Source organism: Andrographis paniculata, unplaced genomic scaffold, assembly GCF_009805555.1.
Source record: "Andrographis paniculata isolate CXL003 unplaced genomic scaffold, ASM980555v1 Contig40END, whole genome shotgun sequence".
Lineage (NCBI taxonomy): Eukaryota > Viridiplantae > Streptophyta > Magnoliopsida > Lamiales > Acanthaceae > Andrographis > Andrographis paniculata.
The window spans coordinates 692-18814 of NW_026137574.1; the positions used below are offsets into that span (position 1 = coordinate 692).

The window sequence follows — 18123 nt, forward strand, 5'->3', positions numbered from 1 at the left end:
CAAATACAAAAAGCACTGCAATTAGAACTATAGAGCACAAAGTAAGTATAATCTATAACAGGCTATATACAAAGGAAAAAATTGAAAAATAAAAAGCGCTAAATACACTAATTTCGAACACTCTACACACAATACGAAAAGCACTTCATTAGAACTATAGAGCACAAAGTAAGTATAATCTATAACATGCTACATAATACAAAGGAAAAACATGAAAAAACAAAAGCGCTAAATACACTAATTTCGTTCCCTCTACAACAAATACGAAAGCACTGCAATTAGAACTATAGAGCACAAATTAAGTATAATCTATAGCATGCTATATAATACAAAGGAAAAACATTGAAAAAACAAAAGCGCTAAATACACTAATTTCGTACACTCTACAAAACAAATACGAAAAGCACTTCAATTAGAACTATAGAGCACAAAGTAAGTATAATCTATAACATGCTATATAATACAAAGAAAAAACATTGAAAAAACAAAAGCGCTAAATACACTAATTTCGAACACTCTACACAACAAATACGAAAAGCACTGCAATTAGAACTATAGAGCACAAGTAAGTATAATCTATAACATGCTATATAATACAAAGGAAAAACATTGAAAAAACAAAAGCGCTAAATACACTAATTTCGTACACTCTACACAACAAATACGAAAAGCACTGCAATTAGAACTATAGAGCACAAAGTAAGTATAATCTATAACATGCTATATAATACAAAGGCAAAACATTGAAAAAACAAAAGCGCTAAATACTAATTTCGAACACTCTACACAACAAATACGAAAAGCACTTCAATTAGAACTATAGAGCACAAAGTAAGTATAATCTATAACATGCTACAATATCAAAGGAAAAACATTGAAAACAAAAGCGCTAAATACACTAATTTCGAACACTCTACACAACAAATACGAAAAGCACTGCAATTAGAACTATAGAGCACAAAGTAAGTATAATCTATAACATGCTATATAATACAAAGAAAAACATTGAAAAACAAAAGCGCTAAATACACTAATTTCGAACTCTACACAACAAATACGAAAGCACTTCAATTAGAACTTAGAGCACAAAAGTAAGTATAATCTATAACATGCTATATAATACAAAGGAAAAACATTGAAAAAAACAAAACGCTAAATACACTAATTTCGAACACTCTACACAACAAATACGAAAAGCACTGCAATTAGAACTATAGAGCACAAAGTAAGTATAATCTATAACATGCTTATAATACAAAGGAAAAACATTGAAAAAACAAAAGCGCTAAATACACTAATTTCGTACACTCTACACAACAAATACGAAAAGCACTTCAATTAGAACTATAGAGCACAAAGTAAGTATAATCTATAACATGCTATATAATACAAAGGAAAAACATTGAAAAAACAAAAGCGCTAAATACACTAATTTCGAACACTCTACACAACAAATACGAAAAGCACTGCAATTAGAACTATAGAGCACAAAGTAAGTATAATCTATAACATGCTATATAATACAAAGGAAAAACATTGAAAAAACAAAAGCGCTAAATACACTAATTTCGAACACTCTACACAACAAATACGAAAAGCACTTCAATTAGAACTATAGAGCACAAAGAAGTATAATCTATAACATGCTATATAATACAAAGGAAAAACATTAAAAAACAAAAGCGCTAAAATACACTAATTTCGAACACTCTACAACAAATACGAAAAGCACTGCAATTAGAACTATAGAGCACAAAGTAAGTATAATCTATAACATGCTATATAATACAAAGGAAAAACATTGAAAAAACAAAAGCGCTAAATACACTAATTTCGTACACTCTACACAACAAATACGAAAAGCACTGCAATTAGAACTATAGAGCACAAAGTAAGTATAATCATAACATGCTATATAATACAAAGGAAAAACATTGAAAAAACAAAAGCGCTAAATACACTAATTTCGTACACTCTACACAAATACGAAAAGCACTTCAATTAGAACTATAGAGCACAAAGTAAGTATAATCTATAACATGCTATATAATACAAAGGAAAACATTGAAAAAACAAAAGCGCTAAATACACTAATTTCGACACTCTACACAACAAATACGAAAAGCACTGCAATTAGAACTATAGAGCACAAGTAAGTATAATCTATAACATGCTATATAATACTAAGGAAAAACATTGAAAAAACAAAAGCGCTAAATACACTAATTTCGTACACTCTACACAACAAATACGAAAAGCACTTCAATTAGAACTATAGAGCACAAAGTAAGTATAATCTATAACATGCTATATAATACAAAGGAAAAACATTGAAAAACAAAAGCGCTAAATACACTAATTTCGTACACTCTACACACAAATACGAAAAGCACTGCAATTAGAATTATAGAGCACAAGTAAGTATAATCTATAACATGCTATATAATACAAAGGAAAAACATTGAAAAAACAAAAGCGCTAAATTACTAATTTCGTACACTCTACACACAAATACGAAAAGCACTTCAATTAGAACTATAGAGCAAAGTAAGTATAATCTATAACATGCTATATAATACAAAGGAAAACATTGAAAAAACAAAAGCGCTAAATACTAATTTCGTACACTCTACACAACAAATACGAAAAGCACTTCAATTAGAACTATAGAGCACAAAGTAAGTATAATCTATACATGCTACATAATACAAAGGAAAAACATTGAAAAAACAAAAGCGCTAAATACACTAATTTCGAACACTCTACACAACATACGAAAGCACTGCAATTAGAACTATAGAGCACAAAGTAAGTATAATCTATAACATGCTATATAATACAAAGGAAAAACATTGAAAAAACAAAAGCGCTAAATACACTAATTTCGTACACTCTACACAACAAATACGAAAAGCACTGCAATTAGAACTATAGAGCACAAAGTAAGTATAATCTATAACATGCTATATAATACAAAGGAAAAACATTGAAAAAACAAAAGCGCTAAATACACTAATTTCGTACACTCTACACAACAAATACGAAAAGCACTTCAATTAGAACTATAGAGCACAAAGTAAGTATAATCTATAACATGCTATATAATACAAAGGAAAAACATTGAAAAAACAAAAGCGCTAAATACACTAATTTCGAACACTCTACACACAAATACGAAAAGCACTGCAATTAGAACTATAGAGCACAAAGTAAGTATAATCTATAACATGCTATATAATACAAAGGAAAAACATTGAAAAAAACAAAAGCGCTAAATACACTAATTTCGACACTCTACACAACAAATACGAAAAGCACTTCAATTAGAACTATAGAGCACAAAGTAAGTATAATCTATAACATGCTACATAATACAAAGAAAAACATTGAAAAAACAAAAGCGCTAAATACACTAATTTCGTACACTCTACACAACAAATACGAAAAGCACTGCAATTAGAACTATAGAGCACAAAGTAAGTATAATCTATAACATGCTATATAATACAAAGGAAAAACATTGAAAAAACAAAAGCGCTAAATACACTAATTTCGTAACACTCTACACAACAAATACGAAAAGCACTGCAATTAGAACTATAGAGCACAAAGTAAGTATAATCTATAACATGCTATATAATACAAAGAAAAACATTGAAAAAACAAAAGCGCTAAATACACTAATTTCGAACACTCTACAACAAATACGAAAAGCACTGCAATTAGAACTATAGAGCACAAAGTAAGTATAATCTATAACATGCTACATAATACAAAGGAAAAACATTGAAAAAACAAAAGCGCTAAATACACTAATTTCGTACACTCTTCACAACAAATACGAAAAGCACTGCAATTAGAACTATAGAGCACAAAGTAAGTATAATCTATAACATGCTATATAATACAAAGGAAAAACATTGAAAAAACAAAAGCGCTAAATACACTAATTTCGTACACTCTACACAACAAATACGAAAAGCACTGCAATTAGAACTATAGAGCACAAAGTAAGTATAATCTATAACATGCTATATAATACAAAGGAAAAACATTGAAAAAACAAAAGCGCTAAATACACTAATTTCGAACACTCTACACAACAAATACGAAAAGCACTTCAATTAGAACTATAGAGCACAAAGTAAGTATAATCTATAACATGCTATATAATACAAAGGAAAAACATTGAAAAAAAAAAAGCGCTAAATACACTAATTTCGTACACTCTACACAACAAATACGAAAAGCACTGCAATTAGAACTATAGAGCACAAAGTAAGTATAATCTATAACATGCTATATAATACAAAGGAAAAACATTGAAAAAACAAAAGCGCTAAATCACTAATTTCGTACACTCTACACACAAATACGAAAAGCACTTCAATTAGAACTATAGAGCACAAAGTAAGTATAATCTATAACATGCTATATAATACAAAGGAAAAACATTGAAAAAACAAAAGCGCTAAATACACTAATTTCGTACACTCTACACAACAAATACGAAAAGCACTTCAATTAGAACTATAGAGCACAAAGTAAGTATAATCTATAACATGCTATATAATACAAAGGAAAAACATTGAAAAAACAAAAGCGCTAAATACACTAATTTCGTACACTCTACACAACAAATACGAAAAGCACTGCAATTAGAACTATAGAGCACAAAGTAAGTATAATCTATAACATGCTATATAATACAAAGGAAAAACATTGAAAAAACAAAAGCGCTAAATACACTAATTTCGTACACTCTACAACAAATACGAAAAGCACTGCAATTAGAACTATAGAGCACAAAGTAAGTATAATCTATAACATGCTATATAATACAAAGGAAAAACATTGAAAAAACAAAAGCGCTAAATACACTAATTTCGTACACTCTACACAACAAATACGAAAAGCACTGCAATTAGAACTATAGAGCACAAAGTAAGTATAATCTATAACATGCTATATAATACAAAGGAAAAACATTGAAAAAACAAAAGCGCTAAATACACTAATTTCGTACACTCTACACAACAAATACGAAAAGCACTTCAATTAGAACTATAGAGCACAAAGTAAGTATAATCTATAACATGCTATAATACAAAGAAAAACATTGAAAAAACAAAAGCGCTAAATACACTAATTTCGAACACTCTACACAACAAATACGAAAAGCACTGCAATTAGAACTATAGAGCACAAAGTAAGTATAATCTATAACATGCTATATAATACAAAGGAAAAACATTGAAAAAACAAAAGCGCTAAATACACTAATTTCGAACACTACACAACAAATACGAAAAGCACTTCAATTAGAACTATAGAGCACAAAGTAAGTATAATCTATAACATGCTATATAATACAAAGAAAAACATTGAAAAAACAAAAGCGCTAAATACACTAATTTCGTACACTCTACACAACAAATACGAAAAGCACTGCAATTAGAACTATAGAGCACAAATTAAGTATAATCTATAACATGCTATATAATACAAAGGAAAACATTGAAAAAACAAAAGCGCTAAATACACTAATTTCGTACACTCTACACAACAAATACGAAAAGCACTGCAATTAGAACTATAGAGCACAAAGTAAGTATAATCTATAACATGCTATATAATACAAAGGAAAAACATTGAAAAAAACAAAAGCGCTAAATACACTAATTTCGAACACTCTACACACAAATACGAAAAGCACTTCAATTAGAACTATAGAGCACAAAGTAAGTATAATCTATAACATGCTATATAATACAAAGGAAAAACATTGAAAAAACAAAAGCGCTAAATACACTAATTTCGTACACTCTACACAACAAATACGAAAAGCACTGCAATTAGAACTATAGAGCACAAAGTAAGTATAATCTATAACATGCTATATAATACAAAGGAAAAACATTGAAAAAACAAAAGCGCTAAATACACTAATTTCGAACACTCTACACAACAAATACGAAAAGCACTTCAATTAGAACTATAGAGCACAAAGTAAGTATAATCTATAACATGCTATATAATACAAAGGAAAAACATTGAAAAAACAAAAGCGCTAAATACACTAATTTCGAACACTCTACACAACAAATACGAAAAGCACTGCAATTAGAACTATAGAGCACAAAGTAAGTATAATCTATAGCATGCTATATAATACAAAGGAAAAACATTGAAAAAACAAAAGCGCTAAATACACTAATTTCGTACACTCTACAACAAATACGAAAAGCACTGCAATTAGAACTATAGAGCACAAAGTAAGTATAATCTATAACATGCTATATAATACAAAGGAAAAACATTGAAAAAACAAAAGCGCTAAATACACTAATTTCGTACACTCTACACAACAAATACGAAAAGCACTGCAATTAGAACTATAGAGCACAAAGTAAGTATAATCTATAGCATGCTATATAATACAAAGGAAAAACATTGAAAAAACAAAAGCGCTAAATACACTAATTTCGTACACTCTACACAACAAATACGAAAAGCACTGCAATTAGAACTATAGAGCACAAAGTAAGTATAATCTATAACATGCTATATAATACAAAGGAAAAACATTGAAAAAACAAAAGCGCTAAATACACTAATTTCGAACACTCTACACAACAAATACGAAAAGCACTGCAATTAGAACTATAGAGCACAAAGTAAGTATAATCTATAACATGCTATATAATACAAAGGAAAAACATTGAAAAAACAAAAGCGCTAAATACACTAATTTCGAACACTCTACAACAAATACGAAAAGCACTGCAATTAGAACTATAGAGCACAAAGTAAGTATAATCTATAACATGCTATATAATACAAAGGAAAAACATTGAAAAAACAAAAGCGCTAAATACACTAATTTCGAACACTCTACACAAATACGAAAAGCACTGCAATTAGAACTATAGAGCACAAAGTAAGTATAATCTATAACATGCTATATAATACAAAGGAAAAACATTGAAAAAACAAAAGCGCTAAATACACTAATTTCGTACACTCTACACAACAAATACGAAAAGCACTTCAATTAGAACTATAGAGCACAAAGTAAGTATAATCTATAACATGCTATATAATACAAAGGAAAAACATTGAAAAAACAAAAGCGCTAAATACACTAATTTCGTACACTCTACACAACAAATACGAAAAGCACTGCAATTAGAACTATAGAGCACAAAGTAAGTATAATCTATAACATGCTATATAATACAAAGGAAAAACATTGAAAAAACAAAAGCGCTAAATACACTAATTTCGACACTCTACAACAAATACGAAAAGCACTGCAATTAGAACTATAGAGCACAAAGTAAGTATAATCTATAACATGCTATATAATACAAAGGAAAAACATTGAAAAAACAAAAGCGCTAAATACACTAATTTCGTACACTCTACACAACAAATACGAAAAGCACTGCAATTAGAACTATAGAGCACAAAGTAAGTATAATCTATAACATGCTATATAATACAAAGGAAAAACATTGAAAAAACAAAAGCGCTAAATACACTAATTTCGTACACTCTACAAACAAATACGAAAAGCACTTCAATTAGAACTATAGAGCACAAAGTAAGTATAATCTATAACATGCTATATAATACAAAGGAAAAACATTGAAAAAACAAAAGCGCTAAATACACTAATTTCGTACACTCTACACAACAAATACGAAAAGCACTGCAATTAGAACTATAGAGCACAAAGTAAGTATAATCTATAACATGCTATATAATACAAAGGAAAAACATTGAAAAAACAAAAGCGCTAAATACACTAATTTCGAACACTCTACAACAAATACGAAAAGCACTGCAATTAGAACTATAGAGCACAAAGTAAGTATAATCTATAACATGCTATATAATACAAAGGAAAAACATTGAAAAAACAAAAGCGCTAAATACACTAATTTCGTACACTCTACACAACAAATACGAAAAGCACTGCAATTAGAACTATAGAGCACAAAGTAAGTATAATCTATAACATGCTATATAATACAAAGGAAAAACATTGAAAAAACAAAAGCGCTAAATACACTAATTTCGTACACTCTACACAACAAATACGAAAAGCACTGCAATTAGAACTATAGAGCACAAAGTAAGTATAATCTATAACATGCTATATAATACAAAGGAAAAACATTGAAAAAACAAAAGCGCTAAATACACTAATTTCGAACACTCTACACAACAAATACGAAAAGCACTTCAATTAGAACTATAGAGCACAAAGTAAGTATAATCTATAACATGCTATATAATACAAAGGAAAAACATTGAAAAAACAAAAGCGCTAAATACACTAATTTCGACACTCTACACAACAAATACGAAAAGCACTGCAATTAGAACTATAGAGCACAAAGTAAGTATAATCTATAACATGCTATATAATACAAAGGAAAAACATTGAAAAAACAAAAGCGCTAAATACACTAATTTCGTACACTCTACAACAAATACGAAAAGCACTGCAATTAGAACTATAGAGCACAAAGTAAGTATAATCTATAACATGCTATATAATACAAAGGAAAAACATTGAAAAAACAAAAGCGCTAAATACACTAATTTCGTACACTCTACACAACAAATACGAAAAGCACTGCAATTAGAACTATAGAGCACAAAGTAAGTATAATCTATAGCATGCTATATAATACAAAGGAAAAACATTGAAAAAACAAAAGCGCTAAATACACTAATTTCGTACACTCTACACAACAAATACGAAAAGCACTTCAATTAGAACTATAGAGCACAAAGTAAGTATAATCTATAACATGCTATATAATACAAAGGAAAAACATTGAAAAAACAAAAGCGCTAAATACACTAATTTCGTAAACTCTACAACAAATACGAAAAGCACTGCAATTAGAACTATAGAGCACAAAGTAAGTATAATCTATAACATGCTATATAATACAAAGGAAAAACATTGAAAAAACAAAAGCGCTAAATACACTAATTTCGAACACTCTACAACAAATACGAAAAGCACTGCAATTAGAACTATAGAGCACAAAGTAAGTATAATCTATAACATGCTATATAATACAAAGGAAAAACATTGAAAAAACAAAAGCGCTAAATACACTAATTTCGTACACTCTACACAACAAATACGAAAAGCACTTCAATTAGAACTATAGAGCACAAAGTAAGTATAATCTATAACATGCTATATAATACAAAGGAAAAACATTGAAAAAACAAAAGCGCTAAATACACTAATTTCGTACACTCTACACAACAAATACGAAAAGCACTGCAATTAGAACTATAGAGCACAAAGTAAGTATAATCTATAACATGCTATATAATACAAAGGAAAAACATTGAAAAAACAAAAGCGCTAAATGTACTAATTTCGAACACTCTACAACAAATACGAAAAGCACTTCAATTAGAACTATAGAGCACAAAGTAAGTATAATCTATAACATGCTATATAATACAAAGGAAAAACATTGAAAAAACAAAAGCGCTAAATGTACTAATTTCGAACACTCTACAAAAAATACGAAAAGCACTGCAATTAGAACTATAGAGCACAAAGTAAGTATAATCTATAACATGCTATATAATACAAAGAAAAACATTGAAAAAACAAAAGCGCTAAATACACTAATTTCGTACACTCTACACAACAAATACGAAAAGCACTTCAATTAGAACTATAGAGCACAAAGTAAGTATAATCTATAACATGCTATATAATACAAGGAAAAACATTGAAAAAACAAAAGCGCTAAATACACTAATTTCGTACACTCTACACAACAAATACGAAAAGCACTGCAATTAGAACTATAGAGCACAAAGTAAGTATAATCTATAACATGCTATATAATACAAAGAAAAAACATTGAAAAAACAAAAGCGCTAAATACACTAATTTCGAACACTCTACACAACAAATACGAAAAGCACTGCAATTAGAACTATAGAGCACAAAGTAAGTATAATCTATAACATGCTATATAATACAAAGGAAAAACATTGAAAAAACAAAAGCGCTAAATGTACTAATTTCGTACACTCTACACAACAAATACGAAAAGCACTGCAATTAGAACTATAGAGCACAAAGTAAGTATAATCTATAACATGCTATATAATACAAAGGAAAAACATTGAAAAAACAAAAGCGCTAAATACACTAATTTCGTACACTCTACACAACAAATACGAAAAGCACTTCAATTAGAACTATAGAGCACAAAGTAAGTATAATCTATAACATGCTATATAATACAAAGGAAAAACATTGAAAAAACAAAAGCGCTAAATACACTAATTTCGTACACTCTACACACAAATACGAAAAGCACTGCAATTAGAACTATAGAGCACAAAGTAAGTATAATCTATAACATGCTATATAATACAAAGGAAAAACATTGAAAAAACAAAAGCGCTAAATACACTAATTTCGTACACTCTACACAACAAATACGAAAAGCACTGCAATTAGAACTATAGAGCACAAAGTAAGTATAATCTATAACATGCTATATAATACAAAGGAAAAACATTGAAAAAACAAAAGCGCTAAATACACTAATTTCGTACACTCTACACAACAAATACGAAAAGCACTTCAATTAGAACTATAGAGCACAAAGTAAGTATAATCTATAACATGCTATATAATACAAAGGAAAAACATTGAAAAAACAAAAGCGCTAAATACACTAATTTCGAACACTCTACACAACAAATACGAAAAGCACTGCAATTAGAACTATAGAGCACAAAGTAAGTATAATCTATAGCATGCTATATAATACAAAGGAAAAACATTGAAAAAACAAAAGCGCTAAATACACTAATTTCGTACACTCTACACAACAAATACGAAAAGCACTTCAATTAGAACTATAGAGCACAAAGTAAGTATAATCTATAACATGCTATATAATACAAAGGAAAAACATTGAAAAAACAAAAGCGCTAAATACACTAATTTCGTACACTCTACACAACAAATACGAAAACACTGCAATTAGAACTATAGAGCACAAAGTAAGTATAATCTATAACATGCTATATAATACAAAGGAAAAACATTGAAAAAACAAAAGCGCTAAATGTACTAATTTCGAACACTCTACACAAATACGAAAAGCACTTCAATTAGAACTATAGAGCACAAAGTAAGTATAATCTATAACATGCTATATAATACAAAGGAAAAACATTGAAAAAACAAAAGCGCTAAATGCACTAATTTCGTACACTCTACAACAAATACAAAAAGCACTTCAATTAGAACTATAGAGCACAAAGTAAGTATAATCTATAACATGCTATATAATACATAGGAAAACATTGAAAAAACAAAAGCGCTAAATACACTGACATGGATACGAAAAGATCGGGACTTGCAATTCCACATATTCCAATCGGACCAGTCTCGAGAGCTCGAGCGAAAGCGTGCATTGAAAAATTGCAAGGCCTAATAAAGAAATTAGAGAATTGGAGCCCAACCAACGGACTATGTTACAACATGCGAGGACTTGATGGAAAGCCTAGGGCGAGTGCCGTGGTTGTAAAGGTTACATTGGAGCTTGCAACGCCTCAACCGGAAAACTAACGGAAAAGTTGTGCAAACCTAGGAGTTTGCTAAAATAGAGGGTTTAATAGGTAATTATATAAACCTAGGTTGCACATGCTTAAGTGGGGGGGGGGACAATCTATTGGGACCACTTATACATATACATATACAATAAGCTCTCTCACATGCCTCTCACATGCAAGAGGGGACCATTAGCTAGGTGTCAATCAATGAGAGGTTACTTAGTTATACTAAACCTATCCCACATTGGAAAATCACTCCACTTGCCCCTTCCCCCACTCCTATAAATAGGACTCTTAAGGTGCTTTGTAAAACACACCAAGCAAGAATATTTTATGAATATTTGATCATTATTGATCATTTCCTTTTTATGGAAAGTTATGCTTGATAGCAATACTTTCTCTTTTAGTCTAATATTTCATGGAATGCAATTCCATTGCATGCTCCATGGGGTTTAGTTTCAAAATTCGGGTTTGAGTATAAAGCCTCAAGTTCGTGGCATTTGGGGAAAGTGGAAGAGCTCTCCAAAAGTGTCGACCGAGGTGGTGCCTTCGTGGAGGATGGTTCGATGCTAGAAGGGTATCGGGTCGTGCTTACGTTTACTTAGGTTTGCTTCTCTTTCGATTATCCTTTTTCTCGCTTTATTCGTTTCCGCTTAGTTAATTTGTTCTTTCTTGCTTAGTTAGTTATGTTTAGTTGTTCGTTCTTTGTCGTTGTTTATTAGTTAGTTCCGTTTTAGTTAGTTTATTCTGTGTCTTGTGTAGTTGATCAATTTCGGTCCATGACATATATTTAATTTTGGTATCAGAGCAGTTTGATCAATTTACACTATCTTTATTCCGAAAATTCCGAAAAAAAAAAAAAAAAATTCCTTTGTTATCTTTCAGTTTCATTCTTTCTTCTTGTTGCTTAGTTGAAGTTTTTTATTGCATATCATTGACGTAAATTTGATCTCGAGTTTTGTCATTGCTTGGCCTTCTAGTTTAGACGATTTGATCCTCTATGCTTCCTAGTGTTCAACATGCACCTTACATCCATATGCATTATATGAACTCAAGCTTGTGACTTGTTGACGATTGATTTTAATTGTACACTTCATGCTCTTGTTTGAGTTTTACGAGTTTGTTCTTCTTTGAGTGTTGCAAGTTTGTTCTTGTTTGAGTTTTGCGATTTTGCTCTTGTTTGAGATTTGCAAGTTTGCGGGTTGTTGAGTTCGTTGTTGTTTGAAGTGAGGTTGAATTAATTTTGAGTTGGATGTTGTTGGGAAGTGTAAGGAGTTATTGTTGATGTATTGTTTTGCCTAGGCCTCGTAATATTGCCGTGAAAAAGTAAAAAAAAAAAAAAAAAGGAGTTGCGAAAAAAAAATTGTTGCAAAGAAAAGAAAAAGAAAACCAAAATATTTGAAAAAAAAAAACAAAATACAAAAAACAAAATCGAGCGGGAGGACTAGAGCAATTTTTTGTCGATAATCTTGTTTGAGTTGTAGTTTTCTCATACGAGCTCCATTTTTCGCGTATGATATGTCATTGGAAAGCTTGTGAAGTGGGGAGAAAGTTATATTAATTAGTTTTTGTGAATTTGTAATTGACGTTGATTATTCAGTTTTGGATTTTTGAGTTGGATCGATTTTGTGCTTGTCATATTCGTTTGACACGTTTTAGAAGGGGTTGAGTATTGTGGTGATTTGGTGGTTGTTGAGATCTATTCAGCTTGTGTTTGTTGTTGACTTGCTTAGTTCCGGCATTTGTGTGTTGTGTACGTTTGGTCATTCGTTCGTGAATGAATGAGCTTGGTTCTTTGCATTGCATGATTGACACTATCTTGAGCTTTCTTTGATTGAGTCGTGTTTAAAGTTTCTTGTCCACTTTAAACGCGTACGTCACTCAGGTTCCACCTTTACGACTCCATCAAGGCACACTTTAAGAGCTTGGAAACTCTATCCATTTGTCGAGAGGTATACACGAGTGTGCGAGAGGGGGGGGAATTGAGAGAACTAACTTTCAATATACATATATTAGTTTGTTTTGGTGCAGGTATGGCTTCGTTGGATGATATCTTGGCTGCGATAAATAAGCAAAGCAAAGATATGCGAGATATTAAAGACGAGTTAGGTGGAAAGATGGATAGCATGACATCTCGTGTGGATCAGCAAGGTCGAGAGATACATGACCTACGGAGTCAAGTTGATCATGTTCGAGATGACATAGATGATGTTGTGGATGCTCGGATGAAGGCTTATGCGGAGGCCTTGTTAAGGAAGGTTGATCAAAACATGGAAAAGAAACTCGATGAGGTTTTCGATAAGGTTGCTACTCTTGAAGAAAGGGGAAGTCATAGTGATGCTAGACGTGAAGAAATCCACCTTGGCAAGCAACCTATGGGCTCAACAAGTGTTTTCCCAAATCGATCTATCCAAGTTGATGATTTTGGCGAAAGGCGTCATACTAGTCCAAGGCCTACATCTATCCAAGGCCGACGAGGAAGACGGGATGCTACCAAAGAGTTACTTGATGAATTTGACTTGGAAGAAGATATCCATAACCGAAGGAGCCGAGTTCGAGTTAATGAGGTTGATGATAACATGCAGTCCATCAAGTTCTCCATACCACCTTTCGTAGGATCGGCTGAACCTAATGAGTTTCTTGAGTGGAAAAGCAAAGTGGAGATGATGTTTGCATGTCATAATTACTCGGAGCGCAAGAAAATTCAGCTTGCTGTTGTGGAGTTTAAGGAGTATGCTCTTGTTTGGTGGGAGAAGATACAAGCTGATATTGCAAGGTCCGGAATGCCTCCGATTGAGACATGGGCAGCCCTTACTCGAGCTATGCATGCACGTTTTGTGCCCCCGCATTATCGGATGGATCTTCTTCAGAAAATTCAGTTTTTAGTCCAAGGTAGCAAGACGGTTGAGCAGTACTACAAGGAAATGGAGATGCTTATGATGCGGGCTCAGCTTGTGGAAGATGATGGAGTCACCATGTATCGGTTTCTCAAGGGGCTGAGGCGTGATATTATGATTCAAGTGGATATGTATCCTTACAATTCTACTTTGGAACTTGTCCAACTTGCTACCAAGATTGAATCGCATGGAAAGGTAGGAGTAAGTGTGAGCTTTGGAAAGACGTCACCAAATTTCAACAAGTTTGGGGGTAATACGGGACCAACAAAATCTTGGCCCAAAGGAGATGATAAGCACACGACCAAGAATGAGCCGCTTAAGGTGGTTAAGCGTGATGAACCAAGGAAAGTCAGCAAGGATGGTTCACCAAACAAAGCAAAGGAAGTCACATGCTTTAAGTGTCAAAGGAAAGGTCATTATGCCAATACATGCCCTAATGTGCGAACTGTTGTGCTTTGTGACAATGGGGACTATGTACTTTTGTCGGATGATGAGGGTGAAGATTGGGAACATGAAGTTGAGGCGAGTGAGGATGAAGCAATCCAAGAGACGGAAGAGCACGTTGAAGAGGATTCATCCGGGGACTCTCTAGTGGTTTTGCGAATGCTTGGAGCAGTTCCCAAGGAGTCGGAAAATTTTGTTGATCGGGTTAAGGAGCAACGGGAGAATTTGTTCCATTGTCGGTGCAAGATTGGTGGGAAGCGAGCGTCGATAATCATTGATAACGGAAGTTGCACCAATGTCGTAAGTTGGTATGTGGTAGACAAGCTTGGACTCCAAACTATCAAGCATCCAACTCCATACCATCTTCAATGGATGAACTCTAGTGGAGATATGAAGATCACTAGGCAAGCCAAAGTTCCAATTTCAATCGGCCCCTACAAAGAGGATGTCCTTTGTGATGTTACTCCGATGACCGCATGCCATGTGCTTCTTGGCCGACCATGGCAATCCGATAAAGGAATTATCTATGATGGCAAGACTAACAAAGTTAGATTTTATGACAAGGGCTACAAGGTAATGATTCCTTCTTTGCCATTGAAGGAGGTTCGAAAAGATCAAGAAAGTTTGCGAAAGAAGATGCAAGAGGCTGAAAGCCTTAAAAGAGCTAAAGGAAAAGAAGTATCCACAGAGGAAAAGAGAGAGTCTACTGCTAAGGGTTCCAACATCCTTCTTTCACTTACCGATTTTCAGAGAGAAGTTGGTGACCTAGATCATCAAAAGGGGGGTTGTTTTATGTTGTTATGCAAAGATTTATTTCATTCTGATAAAGATAATCTACTCACTAATTTTCCCATTCCCTTTGCTAGGATGCTTGAAGAGATGAAGGATGTATACCCGGAGGAACTACCGCAAGGACTACCGCCCATTCGTGGGATAGAGCATCAAATTGACTTCGTACCCGGTGCTTCGATCCCAAATCGTCCTGCATATCGGTGCAACCCAGATGAGAATAAGGAGATTCAAAAACAAGTCCAAGAACTTCTTGAGAAGGGATGGGTTCGGGAGAGCTTATCACCATGTGCTGTTCCTGTTATCATTGTCCCCAAGAAGGATGGAACTTGGAGGATGTGTGTGGATTGTAGAGCGGTGAATGCGATTACAATTAAGTATCGACACCCAATCCCGCGCCTTGATGACTTGCTTGATGAGATCAATGGGGCGAGAATCTTCTCCAAGATTGACCTTCGGAGTGGATACCACCAGATTCGTATGCAACCCGGCGATGAGTGGAAGACGGCATTTAAAACAAAGCTAGGTTTGTACGAATGGTTGGTAATGCCATTCGGTCTAACTAATGCTCCTAGTACCTTCATGCGTTTAATGAATCATGTTCTACGTGCTTTCATTGGTAAATTTGTTGTAGTATACTTTGATGATATTCTTGTCTACAGTAAAAGTGAAAATGAACATGTGGAGCATGTGCGACTCGTCTTTCAACGGTTAAGGGAAGAACAACTCTATGCTAATTTTAAAAAGTGCATATTCCACACTAATGAAGTTGTTTTCCTTGGGTTTGTAGTTAGCGAGGATGGCTTGAAGGTTGATGAAACAAAAGTAAAGGCAATTAAAGAATGGACACCTCCAATGAATGTGGGAGAAATTAGGAGGTTTTTGGGAATGTGTGGATTTTTTCAGAGGTTCGTGCCTGGTTTTAGCTTGATCGCTGCTCCTCTCACGTCCTTGCTCAAGAAGGGAGTCCCATTTAAATGGGAGCAAGCACACCAAGAAGCGTTTGAGACATTGAAGGCAAAGCTTACTCAAGCACCAGTACTTGCGCTACCAAATTTTGAGAAGACCTTTGAGCTTGAGTGTGACGCTTCGGGCAAAGGCATGGGTGCAGTTTTGCTTCAAGAAGGTCGACCCATAGCCTATCATAGTGAGAAATTTGGAGGGGCTGCCTTGAATTACTCTACATATGACAAGGAGTTGTATGCGGTGGTACGGGCTTTAAAGACATGGCAACATTATTTGATGCCACGAGAGTTTGTGATACACACTGATCATGAGACCTTGAAGCACTTGAGGGGGCAACAACAGCGGAATCGAAGGTTTTCCAAGATGGCGCATTTCATTCCTTGTGCAAAGACAAATGATGCCCATCACATCGCCAAACTATTTTTCAAGGAGATAGTACGCCTTCATGGAGTGCCAAGGTCTATTGTCTCAGATCGTGATGCAAAGTTCGTGAGTTACTTTTGGAAATCGTTGTGGCACGAAATTGGTACTAAGCTTCTTTTCTCCACATCCTATCACCCCCAAACTGACGGACAAACGGAGGCGGTAAACCGGGTGTTGGGTAATCTCCTTAGAGTTATTGTGAATTCACATAGTAAAAGTTGGGATGAATGTCTTCCTTACATTGAATTTGCATACAATAGACATATCCACACAGCCACACACATGTCACCGTTTGAAGTAGTTTATGGAATGAACCCACTAACGCCTACTGATCTTTTACCATTGCCTAGCAATGAGTTCTTAAATGTTAATGGTAGGGAACGAGCAAGACGCATAAAGGAACTTCATAAGGATGTCAAAGCAAGTCTAGAAAAATCTGCGGAGGTATATGCTAAGTACGCTAACCGCGGACGTAAAGCTGTAATATTGCATCCCGTCGATTGGGTTGGGTTCACATGAGGAAGGAAAGGTTTCCAGCAAGACGACGTACAAAGCTATCACCCCGAGGAGATGGGCCATTTCGAGTGCTTGAAAGGATTAATGATAATGCATACCGTTTGGAACTTCCGGATGAATATGGTATAAATCCTACTTTTAATATTGCAGATTTATCACTCTATGATCGAGCCGATGAGGAAGCACAACGGTTGATGGATCAACCTTCTGAAGGGGGAGAGGATGACATGGATACGAAAAGATCGGGACTTGCAATTCCACATATTCCAATCGGACCAGTCTCGAGAGCTCGAGCGAAAGCGTGCATTGAAAAATTGCAAGGCCTAATAAAAAAATTAGAGAATTGGAGCCCAACCAACGGACTATGTTACAACATGCGAGGACTTGATGGAAAGCCTAGGGCGAGTGCCGTGGTTGTAAAGGTTACATTGGAGCTTGCAACGCCTCAACCGGAAAACTA

The 18123-nt window shown here is 33.6% G+C and overlaps 1 protein-coding gene across 1 annotated transcript; it reads left to right on the top strand.

The window, feature by feature from the left end:
• Positions 1-13661: 13661 nt before the first annotated feature.
• Positions 13662-17052, top strand: LOC127251190 (uncharacterized). Its single transcript, XM_051274780.1, has 2 exons — positions 13662-16957; positions 17046-17052. Exons 1-2 carry the CDS (start codon positions 13662-13664, stop codon positions 17050-17052), a joined length of 3303 nt encoding a protein of 1100 aa, XP_051130737.1.
• The last annotated feature ends 1071 nt before the right edge of the window (positions 17053-18123 follow it).